At 37.7% G+C, this 14966-nt stretch overlaps 1 protein-coding gene across 1 annotated transcript; it reads right to left on the bottom strand.

Annotated features, from left to right (window-relative positions):
• Positions 1–1794: 1794 nt before the first annotated feature.
• Positions 1795–6346, bottom strand: LOC141586849 (UDP-rhamnose/UDP-galactose transporter 4-like). Its single transcript, XM_074408244.1, has 6 exons — positions 6146–6346; positions 4735–4981; positions 3174–3358; positions 2879–3079; positions 2517–2678; positions 1795–2298 (listed from the first exon to the last, which is right to left on the bottom strand). The coding sequence occupies exons 2-6, from the start codon at positions 4862–4864 to the stop codon at positions 1969–1971; spliced, it is 1008 nt and encodes a 335-aa protein (XP_074264345.1). The 5' UTR covers positions 4865–4981; positions 6146–6346; the 3' UTR covers positions 1795–1968.
• Positions 6347–14966: the final 8620 nt, after the last annotated feature.

Below are 14966 nucleotides of genomic sequence, written 5' to 3'. Positions count from 1 at the left end.
ATTGTTTGTTTGTTTTTGTTCAAAGGCGCTGCAATTACTATTTTTCAATTTTTTTACTAAAAAACATGAGATTAGAGATGGAGTTGAACATTAATGGATGCAAATGAATAATGATTAACATGCTATTATCGTTAGTGCGGTTGTTCCGGTAGTAATGGCGGGGCGGCTGTTCTGTTAGAGAGGTGGTCAGGTGTAGAGGTCCGGTGCAAGGGTTCGGTACGGGACTCTGGTACAGGGGCTCGGTGGTAGCGTCGGTGTAGGGAAGGGAGGTTGCCGTGGGGAGGCTGGTGGTTTGGAAGAGATGGACAAAAAATCGAAAATAAGGGTGTAAAAATTATAAGGGTATAACGGTCATTTATGCCCATGATTAAGTAAATCATGTCCATGAATGAGCATGACCCAAAAAAAGGTCCATTCGTGTGAAATACACGAAACAGCCTGGGACCATTCGTGTGAATTACACGAAATAACCTGGGCCATTTCGTGTAAATCACACGAGACAGCCTGGGCCATTTCGTGTAGTTTGCACGAATGAGCATGGGCCATTTCGTGTAATTTACACGAATGAGCCTGGGTCATTTCGTGAATTTTACACGATTGTTCCTAGGTTCTTTCGTGAATCTCACCCGAAAACATAGTTTCTGGAAAATTGAAAATGCGTGCCAAAAAAAAAAAATTATCAAGTACGAAAATGCGTATAATACCTCATTATCTTGCGTATTTTCAGCTTCCTCGTAATTTCCCGTGTTACTACCGTCTCCATAACCACTTCCTTCACCATTACCGTAACTTTAATGTTGATTGTTATACCGATAATGTTGTTCGGCATTCCAGTCGTTTTGAAATCGATTTCCATCATTATTGTACGAATTATCATTATTGTACGAATTAAAGAGATAATTAAAAAAAGGATTTCCGTCACTCATTTAAAATTTTCCTTAAAAAACAATTTTTAGAGAGTTAAAGTAGAGAGAAGGGCAAACTTGGAAAAATAAATGAACTTTAGGGGCGAGATGATTATTTTAGGGGCGTAATTTTCTTCTTATATTTATGCCTCTATCATGCTAAACTTATAGTAGGTAGTACTCCGTCCTTATGAGGTAATGGAAGAAAGGAGTAAAACAAATCTGTTGAGGTAAATACAGATATGGTGGCAGGTGGCTAACTCGTCCAGAACCGTTTCGTAGAAAATTGATGGTGCTGCTGCTATGTTTGGATTGTTGGTTTCTGGGTTTAGATACGTGAGTGCTGATTCTGGTGAAGCAAAACAGGAGCGGCACCCCAAAGCAATGACACAAATATGATTCTTTTCAATTCTGTTTGATTTTTTTTTTATTTTTACTAGTTTATCTCATAATCTCCAATCTATATTTAGACCGTCAAATTTGAATTCCGACTCTGTCACTGATCAAAGGTAAAAAGAATTTGGACTGACAGGTAACTTGGCCGAGCTAGTCAATTCGGTCTGAGACACAGGGTTGCAAACTGGGCTCCATTTTTAATAGCCCTTCATATACATGGGAGTGGAAATATAAACGTATATGTGCACCGCTTATCATAAGAGTTAGATATTCTGTAAGAATCCCTGATAAATATAGCACAAATTCTCATTTGTGAGGCGCCACAAGCTAGTGACGTCTCACAACTGGTTAAAAATAATGTCAAAAAAGGGGAGGTGATTGTGAGATGTCACAAATCACTTTCCTAAGAATAGCTGTAAATATAGAACCAAAAAAATAAATGAGTACTTCCAGAACAACTTTGCAACACCACCAAGGAAACAGAGAGAGCTCATCAGTTCACTGTTCTAGGAATTCAGATTCACTAGACAAAACAATGGTGTGGTATTCATGGAATCATTGGTATATATAATTGTATCTGTTGTTCACTATTAAATAAATTCAGGAAAATTGGAAAATTGGAAAATTGGAAAACTATAAGATGAAGAAAATTAATCTCAATGAAACTTTAGACCTTGTCATTAGGCTCATTGGAGTGTAATAATTTGTCCAAATCTTGCGACTTGACGTCGGACACGGGTGGAGTCCAACGTTCTTTTCCTCCGGGCTTGGAAGAAGCATTGCCGTACCATACCATCCCGCAGATTGCGATAATCATGCCTAGAACAACGTGCCAATTAAGACCCTCTTTCCCAAAGAAGGTAAATCCAAGGATTAGAACGAGAATGGTCTTCATGTGGCCCAGAACTTGGAAAGTCACTGCCGAGAATCTACCAATGCAGATGAACTGACTAAGGTTTGTGCCTATTGCGATGGTGCAGGAGAGGATTAAAAAGAACTGCATGCCAAGAGAACAGGTTAATTAGATGCCGGTAAGTGATTGACAGCATGATTTACAACTTAACGTTTAATACTGAAGTCTCAGATGACCTTTAGCCTAGAGAGTAAAGAAGTACAGAAAAATGTACGACAGTCTCTTACAAATCTGGCAAAATACGAAAACCAAACAAGGGGAATAAGAAGACTCATTTCATCATATTGCAATAGAGTACTTACCAAAGCTACCGAAGTGTAATCATAAGCATCAACCCTCTTGCTAGTAAGCCAATAATCCATAAAGGGTCCTACAACCAGCAAGGAAGCAGCCTGAACCGGAGCAGTCCGGCCTAAAAGGTTGAACGACCCGATGTTGTACTTCCGTTGCAGATAATGTACATACTGTAGACAACAGTGGAACTTTACAAATGGAAAAACAAATAAAAACACAATTTTTATTTATGAGACGTTCTTCAGGTTTTGTATAGCCATTACTTGTATAATTGAAGGAGGATATTGAAGTATTTAACTGTTTCACATGCAACACTGTCTCATCTAAGACCTACATCAAATAATTAGATTTTTTTTTTTCTAAAACTTACATATTGTTGCAAAGCCGTGCTCCAAACCGCAACAAAAGCGGCAATAAAACCCTTGGCGTTGACGGAAACATCAGTGACAGTGCAAACTCCGACCCCTAAAAGGACTAATAGGATGCTCAGCTTTGTATCCCTGGAGTATCGAACTTTGTCCAACACTATTTCCAAGAAACAAGATACAGGGATCATACTCAGCTTTGCAATCTGAAAGACGAGATGAAAAAAGTATTACTTTTAAGATCGACTATTCTGACATGGCAATGTGATGGTAATTTAATTTTGTGACGACTTAACTGACCTGATAAAATCCCACAGAATTCCACATTAGACTCACGTTCATCCCCACAATTGAAAAGTTTGCAAAAAATACAAATTTTACGATTTCTGAAAATGGTAGTTGCGATGGCTGGATGTATCCTAGCCATCGGAACATGATAGTCATCAAAGTGGTTGTTGCAAAATGGAGTCCGGTCAATGTTGTAGCTGCAAAACAACAAATAAACAATTTTCAGCATTTGAACATAGTGGTAAAATGAAGATAAACCCGACTCATATTTTGACCCGACTAGAAATCAACCCGCCTTAACAGCTCTTTAGTGCTCTGCCCAAATGAGACTAATTTCCATACAGGAAATACACGCGCTGCCATGTAATTCCTAAAATTTCGAAGACGATTTGCTAACTGTCAACCTAAGAGTTAACCGAATAATTCCTAAATCAGAAACCTTTCTAGTTCATGATGCTTCTTTTGTAAGATGCAAGTCTCATAAAAGATCCAGGGGTTGATGCAAGATGCCACGGTTAAGCTGACTTAGTGACTTCTCAGAAAATCAATACTCAAAAAACTTAAATGAGACATCTGATATCCTACTAGTATATGTATATAAAAAATAGATACAGACTTTCATTATCATAATAAATTTATGTTTCATAGTTTCACTATTGTGATAAAATTCGATGCACGTGAAGATACAAAACTAAATTCCTGCCAAAGAACTTGAATTTCCTTTCGTACTGTCTTTTCCCCTGATCCCATCAAACTTAATTAATAAGCTTGTTAGAAGTAGTTCAGTAAGTTCCATAAGTGCAAGCAGAAGAGCTTTGAGGCTAAAGGTAGTAATAAACGAGAACGAAAAACCACATATATTCAACAAAATATCGGAATATCTTAAAGAAATTATCCTTTTCATGTCCATCAAGGAAAACCCTATTCATTGCCCCAGCTGATCCAGATGAGAAAAGTCCCCACACGGCCCCACCCGGTTAGGTAGGTAAAGCCTGTATTGTGACTACTGTGACTTAGCCGCCTCCGTTGGTCTTTCACCATCATCTCCAAATCCATCCAAAATTATAGCACAAAGTCAAACATTACCTTATTCTATACAATAGTAAATCTACACATGCCTAATTAGTTATAATCAGCACTTTCTTGTTATTTGTGCAGGTTGACCTGACTTCCTCACACGACTCACATTCGGGCTGCTTGGTAACATCGTTTCATCATGAGACCGTTTTAAATGAGATTTTGTGAGATGATTTCTATAGGGAAAGCCAAGCAAATAACCATTGTAAATACCAATACGCAGTCTCAATGGTGTAAATATAGATAAAAGGATTTCCAAATTAAGTGACAATTGAGCAACGAGATTGCAATAGATCGCTCTTAAATAACTATAATGTCCACTGAAGAATCAATCTTATCTTTCAGTGAATTAATATACAACATTAACGGACTACAATTGCAGAGAAGAATTAGCAAATCAAGCAATAATTGAGCAACAACATTGAACATTGCAAATTTGCAATAAACCACTACATATGACGGTAAAGAGCATCATGACCAAAAAGTGGAAACTCACCAAAAGTAAAGCCATGTGTTTGCATCAAGGCCTTGTTGACAATAATGATCCCAACAGAAGTGACAATGTTGAACCCCCATGCCCCCAAATCGAGAACAGCTTTCCGGTCGGCCTTACTTGGGGAAGACATGATTAGATGCTGCGCGCAACCAACAGCTTTCCCGTCACCCGTCTGTCTATCTAGACTCAAAAACTACCAGATAGACTGCCCTGCAAGAATTTCTCAAAATTCTCCCACAAATTCCTCCTGCACAAAATCCTAGAGTATCAGACTGAATGCAATGCAAGATATGAACAAACCTTAACTTGATCAAAAACAACTGACATATCCTCACCACTAGCTGAATTCAGCTAAAAACCCGAAATGAAATGTGATGAATTGTTGTATATGATTGACTAATAGGAAAAAGCTAAAAATTTTCGCTCAAGCAGCCAGCACGAATATCGGAAAAATGACTAAGTCTCTAAGCTCTCTATTGCAGAATGAAGTTCCAAAATCCCACCTTTGATCTATAACATTCAAAATAATATATACCCAATTAAAATAATAAAATTCTGGATCTGGGTTTCTCCTATCATACTTAATAAAATAATCCACCGTTGATTCATTCCATTATAGAACATGATTAACAAGTGGCAGCATAATTTCATACAGATTATTAAATTGACTAAGAAAGTTGAGACCCAGAACATGTCACAATCAGGAAAACAAGTCATCTAGGAATCATTAGGCTGTACTCAGTTGGAATACAACTGAATTTTGTCTTTACTTTTTCTTTTTTTACTTATAATATTAACCTCAACTCGCATTCATGTTCTTATATATGATGAAATTAGCAATTAACCCACTTTGACATGTAAAAACATCAAACCTTTCCAACTATTATATTCAACAAACAACTACATTATCGTGTCTTAAGCGCTCCCATTTAAAACAATGTAGGGGTCAGATGTATACAACATTATCGCGTCTAGAAATGCCAATGACCCATCATGACAATTACGTCTCGAAATGTCATCTCATAGGATCAACTCCCACATATGTAAGGATCAAAAATTCAAAAACCTGTCAATATCAAAATTGTCTCTCTTTACCCAAAAACCACTATTCCAATCTTGCCTAAGCATTGTCTAAGGAGGTCTAAATATACTACTGCACGGTGTCAAATGAGATACAAAGGCATTACAATCTATGGGGATAGGGATTCGAACGTGGGACCTATTGTCCACGATTTGCCTATCGCATTACACATAAAAAGACGTAAATTATACAAAATCCAACAAGGGACTAAACAACTGTTACATTAAAACAAATTCAGATAACCAAGATTGAAATTGAAGTAATTACATACTAACAAGTGACAAAAGATTGGAATTGATGAATGAAGTCATATAGAAAAGATGAACAAACCTTGATTAATACAGAAATAAATGAGATGAATTGAGTTACAATGAAAGAAATTAAACTGAAAATAAAGTAAAAGTGGGAGTAAAACGTGCAGAAGAGAAGACAAATACAAGGAAAGGGGTAATGTGAAAATGTCAACAGAAGAAAATGAATTAAATAAAAATGAAGGTTTCGTAATCGCCATTAAAGTGAGTGAGATTATGTGAAAGTGACGTTAACACAAAGTGTGAGGAATATAATGCACAAGTTTCACAAATATTACTATACAACCAGTTGTATAATAAGCATTGTACAACCCTATACATTAATCCGAGCTTATGTGCAATTTTATTGAGTTTTGTAATAGTTTATTTTTTCTTATGTTTAAGTGTGAGTTCAAAAACTTTAAAGCACAGCTCAGATTCTTTTTAATAAAACTCGAAAACTTTACTACATAGCTCTGATTCTACACCATACAACCGTATACAACTGGTTGTATAATCTACTAACTGAACAAGTTTGTGCTTGTCCTTCCCAAAAAAGAAAATAAGGTTGTATGCTTGTACTTCGTGGGTTTTTTGTACGGCGTATAATTTTCCCCGTAAATTCCTTATCTACTAAAAGAATACGTGATTTTAAAACATATCCCTCTAAAATGCATATTTTTAAAAGGAAATGATAAATACAATCAATGGATTGTATTTTAAGCAACTAAAAAAAAGGAAATAAATACTTAATACATGCACTAATTGCATTGATTCATGTGTAATTTATTATTTAATTTCTAAATTAATATCAAATTTAAAAGGGTATTAAATGCTTAAATTTATCCATTAGAATGAGTTGTATTTATCATTTCCCATTTTTAAATAAGGAAACTAATAATAATTAGTTCATTCACTAAGTAAGGAATCTAATAAGTACAATTTATTTCATATTATTTCATTAAAATTAATCTTTTTGTCAAATTATATTATTCTCATTAAACTCAAAATTATAATATTTTGATTAATATAAAATAAAACTGATATAAAATATAAATTGCTAAATCATATATTGATGTTATTATTAAATAATGAACATGTCATACTCTGAATAAAAACAAAACTATAACTCGATATTATTAGTCGTTTCGTGACAAAAAAAATTTTGAGAAGAATTTATAAATTGAAAGTATTAACTTTTTGGTACTTCTACAAAATATTCATTAAATTACATTCAGCTCATTACTCAATTATCTAGATGTTCTAATATTTTGTTTATCAAAGCAAAATACAATAAAGAGAAATGTGAACAAATGATGACATACCAATATTATGTAAATAATTTTATAAAAAATAGAAAACTTTATATACCGTGTATGTATTATACGGGGTCTAAACTAGTTTAACAATAATAAATTAATAATTATATGTTTGTAAAAACTTTTAAGAGTAATGTGAGGCCTTTAACTCGAATAATAATTATAAACTAAATTATTCAAAACTCATAATTGTGGAAAAAAAATATGGTGACGGTGCAATGTAAACCACAGGGACTCACACAATTTTGACAAACCCTGACAACAGACAAAGGACAACTTCAGGGAATGGAATAAACTTTAAGATTTTTTGTAAAAATAGCAAATGACCTTGATAAATCATGAAAATTGGTGATAATTTAGTTAAGTTAGCAAACTAAAACCGAGCCAAAATTCAGAATTTTTCAAGCACTCTAAGTATTTTTAATAATTGGAAAACTAGACTGAAGTGGTGTGATTCTCAGACAGCTTTCTCAGCAGATTTGAGTCACTCTTAAAGTGACTAAGAACCAGGATATAATTATCAAATTTACCCTCAAGCAAGCACGGAGATTAAACTTAATAATTTGGGAGCCTAAGAGTAAGTTATTCAAGCAAGCACATAATAACTCAAACTAAGACAGACAATGCAACTTAAAACAGCTCAAGCAAGCACAGACCTGTTCCAAGGTACACCATAGATCCTTAATCACCTTCTCAGCCAGCACAAGAAGATATTAAGTCTGACTTACAACTAAGACTCAACAAAGTTAATAAGATTTGCAAATTTTGAGAGAAATCTCAAGGTTTTTCATTAATCAAGTCCGAGTAAAACAGACTGAGAAAGGGTCCTTATATAGGCCTTTCCTGTTGAAGTTCAGTACAATAAAACCCTAGATATCTCCATCTAAGGGCCAGGATTAGTCTTAGGAAGCAAACAAAAGCATTGGAACTATATTACAATGGATACAAAATGAATTGAGGCAAACTGAAATAAGAACAAAAGAGCTACATGTATGATAGTGACAGGTTGTACTTTGATTGCTGATTTCTTTAGCTGGGTGTGTGAAGGTCAAATGGTCTTGGTTCAGGAACCAACTGTTGCTCAAGGTGCTATCTGAGGAAAGCTGAAACAAGCCAAGAGTCCTTTTGCCAAGAGTTTTCCCTTGTTTTGCCAAAAATAGCAATTCTGATTTATCTGTTTTACCCCTCCTGCAACTTGTTTTTCAGTTTGATTTTCTGTGAAATGCATTGGGAATTAAGCCTGACTCCCTAGGATTGATTTGAACCTAGTTAAATAAAGATTCAGCTGGCCAAGGTGGCAGGCTGGCAGCTGGTGGTTGGCCTGGAACGTGCACTTGTGACCTGGTGAACTTGGACTAACAGTTGAGGTTGCCTGATCATTGTTGTTGTGATTGTTGTTAGCCTGAATATGGCTTGCTGGGGCTGCTGTGGCCTGCCTGTGCCTTGTAATCCTAGGCCATGGCTAGGCTGTCCCTGACCTCCCTTCAAATGATCAGGGACCTGGTTATCAGCTCCTGCTGCAACCCCCCTGGTTGAACAGGGCTTGTCCTCAAGCCTTGATCCCCCTCTTTCTCAGAATCTTCATAAAATGGACTAAGATCACCCACATTGAACATTTCATGAACCCCAGAATCCCCTAGCAAGTCAATCTTGTAAGCATTTGGGCCAATTCTTTTCAAGACCTCAAATGGTCCATCCGCTCTAGGCATAAGCTTGTTCTTTCTCTTTGCTGGAAATCTTTGTTTCCTTAGGTGCAGCCATACCAGATCTCCTGCCTCAAATTCTTTTTTCTTCCTAGGCTTTTTAGATTGCTTCTTGTACAGCTCATTGGACCTTTTAATTTGTTTTTTCACTGATTCATGTAACTTCAGCAGTTGTTCAGCTGTTCTTTTGGCATCTGGATTGAGCTCTTTCCTTGGGACAGAAGACAAGTCCAAGGGCATAAGTGGATTAACACCATATACTACCTCAAAGAGACTATGACCAGTAGCAGTAGAGGGTGCCCTGTTGAATGCAAATTCAGCTGCAGCTAGCTTTAGATCCCAATCCTTCAAGGTCTTGCTGACTAGACACCTTAGTATCTTCCCCAAAGTTTTGTTGGTGACCTCAGTTTGGCCATCTGTTTGTGGATGGTGGGAGGTACTGAACAAGAGCTTTGCCTTTAGGAGCTTCCATAGGGTTTTCCAGAAGTAACTCATGAACTTGGTGTCCCTGTTTGAGACAATTGTTTTAGGAACCCCATGGAGTCTCACAATTTCCCTGAGATATAACTCAGCAACACTGGCATCATCCTCAGTTTTCTTGCAGGCTATAAAGTAAGCCATCTTACTAAACCTATCCACAACTACCATGATTGAGTCCTTGCCTCTCTGTGTCCTAGGCAGGGCCACAATGAAATCAAGGCTCACATCTTCCGAAGGCTTTTCAGGGACTGGCAATGGAGTGTATGGTCCTGCTTGAAAGGAGCTCTTGGCTTTCTGGCATGTTGAGCACCTTTTAAGGACTGTTTGGACATCACCTATCATTCTTGGCCAGTAAAATTGATCCTGTAAAATTTTTAGGGTCTTCTGGACTCCAAAATGTCCCCCTAATCCTCCTGAATGGGCTTCCCTGATCAGCAAATCCCTGTAGGATTCCCTTGACACACACAGCTTGTTACCATGAAATAGAAAACCCTCTTGTAGCAGATATTTTCTTCCCTGTACTGGTCCCCCTTATGTTTGAGTGATCCAATCCTCAGAGAAATCAGGATCCCCCCTATACATTTCCTTCATGAAATCAAACCTAAGGACCTTGTTGCTCATGACAGTTAGCAGAGAGTGTCTCCTAGATAGGGCATCAGCTACTACATTTTGTTTCCCTTCCTTATATTTGCTTGAAAAGGTGAATGTATGTAGGAACTCCACCCATTTAGCATGCCTATGGCTCAATTTGTGTTGGCCATTGATGTATTTCAGGGCCTCATGATCTGAATGTAACACAAATGGTTTAGGTTTTAGGTAGTGACTCTAGTGTGTAAGGGCTCTAATGATTGCATAGAACTCCTTGTCATAAGTTGAATATTTTAACTTGGATCCATTCAACTTCCCACTGAAGTATGCCATGGGTCTCTGGCCTTGGATTAGGACAGCTCATATCCCAACTCTACTGACATCACACTCCACTTCAAACAATTGATCAAAGTCGGGTAGTTTCAGAATGGGAGTCTCACACATCAACTTCTTGATCTTCTCAAAGGACCGTTGAGCAGCTTCAGTCCATTGAAAATCTCCTTTTCTCATGCACTCAGTGATTGGTGCAACAACTGAGCTAAAATTCTTGATGAATCTCCTGTAAAAAGATTCCAGACCATGGAACCCTCTTACTTTTGTGATTGTCTGTGGAACTGGCCATGTCTGCATAGCTTTGATCTTTTCCTGATCAATTGATATTCCTCTTCCAGATATAATATACCCCATAAATGCTACCTCATTGACCATGAGGGTACATTTCTCAAGCTTCCCATACAGCTTATGTTCCCTGAGTATTTAGAAAACTGCTTCCAGGTGTGATAGATGCTCATTTGCACTGCTGTTGTAGATGAGTATGTCATCAAAATATACTACATCAAATTTTCCAAGGCAAGGCCTTAGAACTTCAGTCATTAGCCTCATGAAGGTGCTTGGGGCATTAGATAGACCAAATGGCATGACAAGCCACTCATATAGGCCATGCTTGGTCATGAAAGTTGTTTTTCACTCATCACCTTCTCTTATCCTCACCTGATGATACCCTTGTCTAATATCTATTTTTGAAAATATCTTGACTCCACTGAGCTCATCCAACATATCATTGATGGGTTAGATGTCGTCGGGTCTCCCAATCAAACACATTTATATTTCTCAACAAACAACTAGTTAGTGGTAAGTCGAGGTCGATCAATGGGACGGTGTGCTTTGGGTTCTAAGTCTATCTATCTCAATTTATGCTAGTGTCACAATTGATTTGGATTTGTAGTTGTGTTCTAGACTAATGCAAGCAATAAAGTATAAAAAGCAATGAAATGAAGGATGTAAACAAATGATTAAAAGTGCTAGGATATCATGGGCTCATGGGCGATTCATGGGAGTTGATCATACAAACATGTTCACAAGGTTGTAAGCAATTAATGTTGTAGAGGAACCGAGTTAGTTTATGTCTTACGGTTCTTAGGAAGGGTTGGGTCCCGGAGCCGAATCGATTAGATTGTACAACACCTACAAGTCGACTTACTTTCCTCCTAATCACTTTTATGCATGGTCTAACAAGACTCGAGTTGGTTTATATCTTACAAGTCTTGTTGAGTAGGTAAGAGATGGGTGTAAATGCAAGGATTCATAGGCTTAGCATTTAATCAAACATAACATGTGCATAGGTTGACATTACAAAAAGCAAGCAATTTAATCATGAAAACATATTAAATCAAGCATGATTAATCCCATGTTGATTTCCCTTAATTACCCACTAATCCTAGTTAAGAGACTACTCACTTATTATCATGTTAAACATATCATTAATGGTGTCAATCATCACAACAAGTGTAAACATGATAAGAGAATTAGGAAATAAACAATAAAGGGTAAAGAGTAGAGGAATTATACCAAACTTAAGAAGATCCAAATAATAAAGCAAAGAATAAAAGAAGAGAACTTGATTGATTGATGAAGGGTTGTCAATCCTCCAATAATAACCCAATAATCTTTAATTACCCAAAAGTAATAAACTTGAACAATAATTATGGAGAGATTAATATGTGATTTGTGAAAAGATTAAAGAGTAATCTAATCTAATCTACTCCTAATCTATTCTAAGAAGATTTTCTAATGTGGAAGCCCCCTTTGATTATCATCAAAATGGGGTATTTATAGTAGTGCCTCATTAGGTTAACTAAGGCTAAACTAGTAATTAACAATTCTAAGTTCTAAGCAGGGAATCGTAAGTATTTCGGAGAGATGGGCATCTTTGCTGAAGACGCCATGGTCCACTCGTCCAAGAGGTAGGACGCTCGGATTGTTGCATGGAGGGACGAGCGGCTGAGAAGTTGGGATGCTCGGATTGCGGGCTCCTTGGACGAGTGTCTTAGCTCCTTGGACGCTCGGATTCCTCTTCAGAATGCTTCCCTTCACATCCTTCTTATTCTTCCAATGTTGGTCTTTAGTTCTTTCCCTTCCTTCAATACTCGTTCAACCAAGATCGTCAATGTCCTTCTAAATAGGCTCAAGAGACGGGAATTTTCCGCCTAATTGTCTCCTTTCCTACAAATCAAACACAAAGCAATAGAAAAGCAAAATAGGAAGCATTTGATGGGTACAATAGCTATGAGACGCTATAATAATATGCTAAATAGGTTCAAGTAGGGGACTAAATGTGCGCAAATATAAGTCACATCAAATATCCCCAAACCGAACCTTTACTCATCCCGAGTAAAGAGGTGACAAAAACTAGACCTTTATTTAAACTATCCTAATAACATAGCCGATGTGAGACAATTAGCGGGTCTCACTCCGCCCCTTCAACTCACAACCAGATAACCATGTGGTAGGATGCCTTCTTGCAAGGCAAGGTGGGGCTTGCCAAAATGGCGACACATCCAAACATTAAAGCACATAAAATCAAGTAATGGATGCTTCTACAAAAGAATAGACACTTTCCTCATCTAAGTGGCGGAAATTATCTACAAGGGAAGCAATTCAAGGGTACATATTCCTTCATAGATATGGTTTCTTCAAACTACTAAGCCTAGAAGGATACCAATAAATCACCTCCAAGTTGTGTCAAGCTAGGCTACCTTTGTCCTCAATCGTTAAATGCTTTTGTCAAGAATAGACTCCCTATGGTGTTAGAAACACTGGAGGGTCGCGGAATTCCCCCTCTTGCCTAGACAAGAAGAAGGGTCGTCCCCTCTCTACCATGCACAAAAATGGATATGATGGATAAAGTGTAATACTCCGTATTTATAAGTCTTGGAGTACTCTATCGAGTAGGCCTTACTCTGTCGAGTAAGGGTGAGTTGCGTTATAAAATAGTTTCTGACCTGTTGGGTACTCGATCGAGTAGCTGGGGCACTCGATCGAGTAAGGGGGTACTCGATCGAGTACCTTGGGTACTCGATCGAGTGTCCGGTTTTACGGGGAGTTTTCTCGGGTTTTGTTAATTATGCGATTAAGGTATTTAAGTTTCGTCTTCAATGTTTTAAATCACTTTTACAAAACCTAATTTCCTGTTTAAGAGAGAAAGCAACAAGTTCATCTTCCTAATCGCATTCTTAGCAATTCCCGGAGTTCAGACGGTCAGTTCTTGTCGTAATTTGTATCGTTAGATTCCTTGCGTCGAGGGTAAGATCTACGTACCCTTTTTATTGTTTTTCCCTTGTTTTGGTTAAACCCTAATTTAGAGATTGGGGGTTTTTATGTGTAATATGTGATGAGTAGCCTTTATGTGTTATATGATAGGAGGAGGGTTCGTAGAAGAGGCTTTTTATACAAATTTGTTGATACCGTCGATCATTGTGCTTTCTAGGTAGGATTTCCTACTCGGTATTAGTCCCATAATGGGATATTGGTGATGTCTTTGTATTTGGTTGTTTGATATAATGATTGTCTTGTGTTTGTGGTTGTGTTTGTTGATGGTTCTCGAGATGCGTTCTCGGTTGAGTGGGGTCACTTGTGGGAGTGACTTCACGCCCTAGTTTCGCCCTTCGTGGAACCCGCCACGGAAGGGGATGTGCACATTAATGGACGGGGTTATCGCTCACTATGTGGAGCGGGGATTTGGTGGGTACGGTCGCGGTCCCCCATCGCGGGGCGGGGGTCCAGTCCAGGGACGATCGATGATTGAGATGATTGGAGTTGGTTGGTTGTGTATGTGTGATTTAAAACATCTGTTTATCTTATTGTATATATATATAGTGAATTGTGTGATTAGTACTGACCCCGTTTAAATGTTTTTAAAAAACTGTGGTGATCCATTCGGGGGTGGTGAGCGATTTGCAGCGGTATATCTTGGATACGCGTGGGATCTAGTTGGGGATGGAGTCATCACATATCTGAGTCTTTAGTCTTCCGCTGTGTTTGTTAGGACAGTTCCTTTCAGTTGGTTTATAGTTGGAGAACAGTTGTATTTTACTTACAGTTGGTTTTGTTATGTAATCGCTAAAACTTATTTAATAAAGTATGTTTCTTCATTGTCTTATGATTATCATGCCTCGGGTAACCGAGATGGTAGCATCCTTATACCTGAGTGGTTCTGGTAAGGCACTTGGAGTATGGGGGTGTTACAAATGGTATCAGAGCGACGATCCTGAAACCTGTAACCAATGAATTTAATGAATATAGGGAGTCAATTAAAATGAACCCGGGGTAAAGGTTGTAGGAGCTAATGCAAAGACTTGGGAGATGTCCTAAAGTCGCGAACTCGCCCTACAATTTTGAACCGGTCACCATGGGATATGAGTCGGGATCGCTATGTGTTTATCCTGTGAATTGTGTACCTATATGGTGATGTGTGGCATGAATCAATGGATGT

This window comes from Silene latifolia, chromosome 6 (assembly GCF_048544455.1).
Source record: "Silene latifolia isolate original U9 population chromosome 6, ASM4854445v1, whole genome shotgun sequence".
NCBI classification, from domain to species: domain Eukaryota; kingdom Viridiplantae; phylum Streptophyta; class Magnoliopsida; order Caryophyllales; family Caryophyllaceae; genus Silene; species Silene latifolia.
Note: the sequence above shows the minus strand (reverse complement) of the source record. Positions and strands in the feature narration are given on the sequence as shown.

Bases quoted from the DNA above. Each gene is read 5' to 3' on its own strand.
- LOC141586849 (XM_074408244.1), bottom strand. From the start codon at position 4,864: ATGTCTTCCCCAAGTAAGGCCGACCGGAAAGCTGTTCTCGATTTGGGG. The intron at 2,679-2,878 runs GTAAGTTTTAGA...TGTTGTCTACAG, and splicing joins GCACGGCTTTGCAACAATAT to TATGTACATTATCTGCAACG. The intron at 2,299-2,516 runs GTAAGTACTCTA...CTTGGCATGCAG, and splicing joins ATTACACTTCGGTAGCTTTG to TTCTTTTTAATCCTCTCCTG.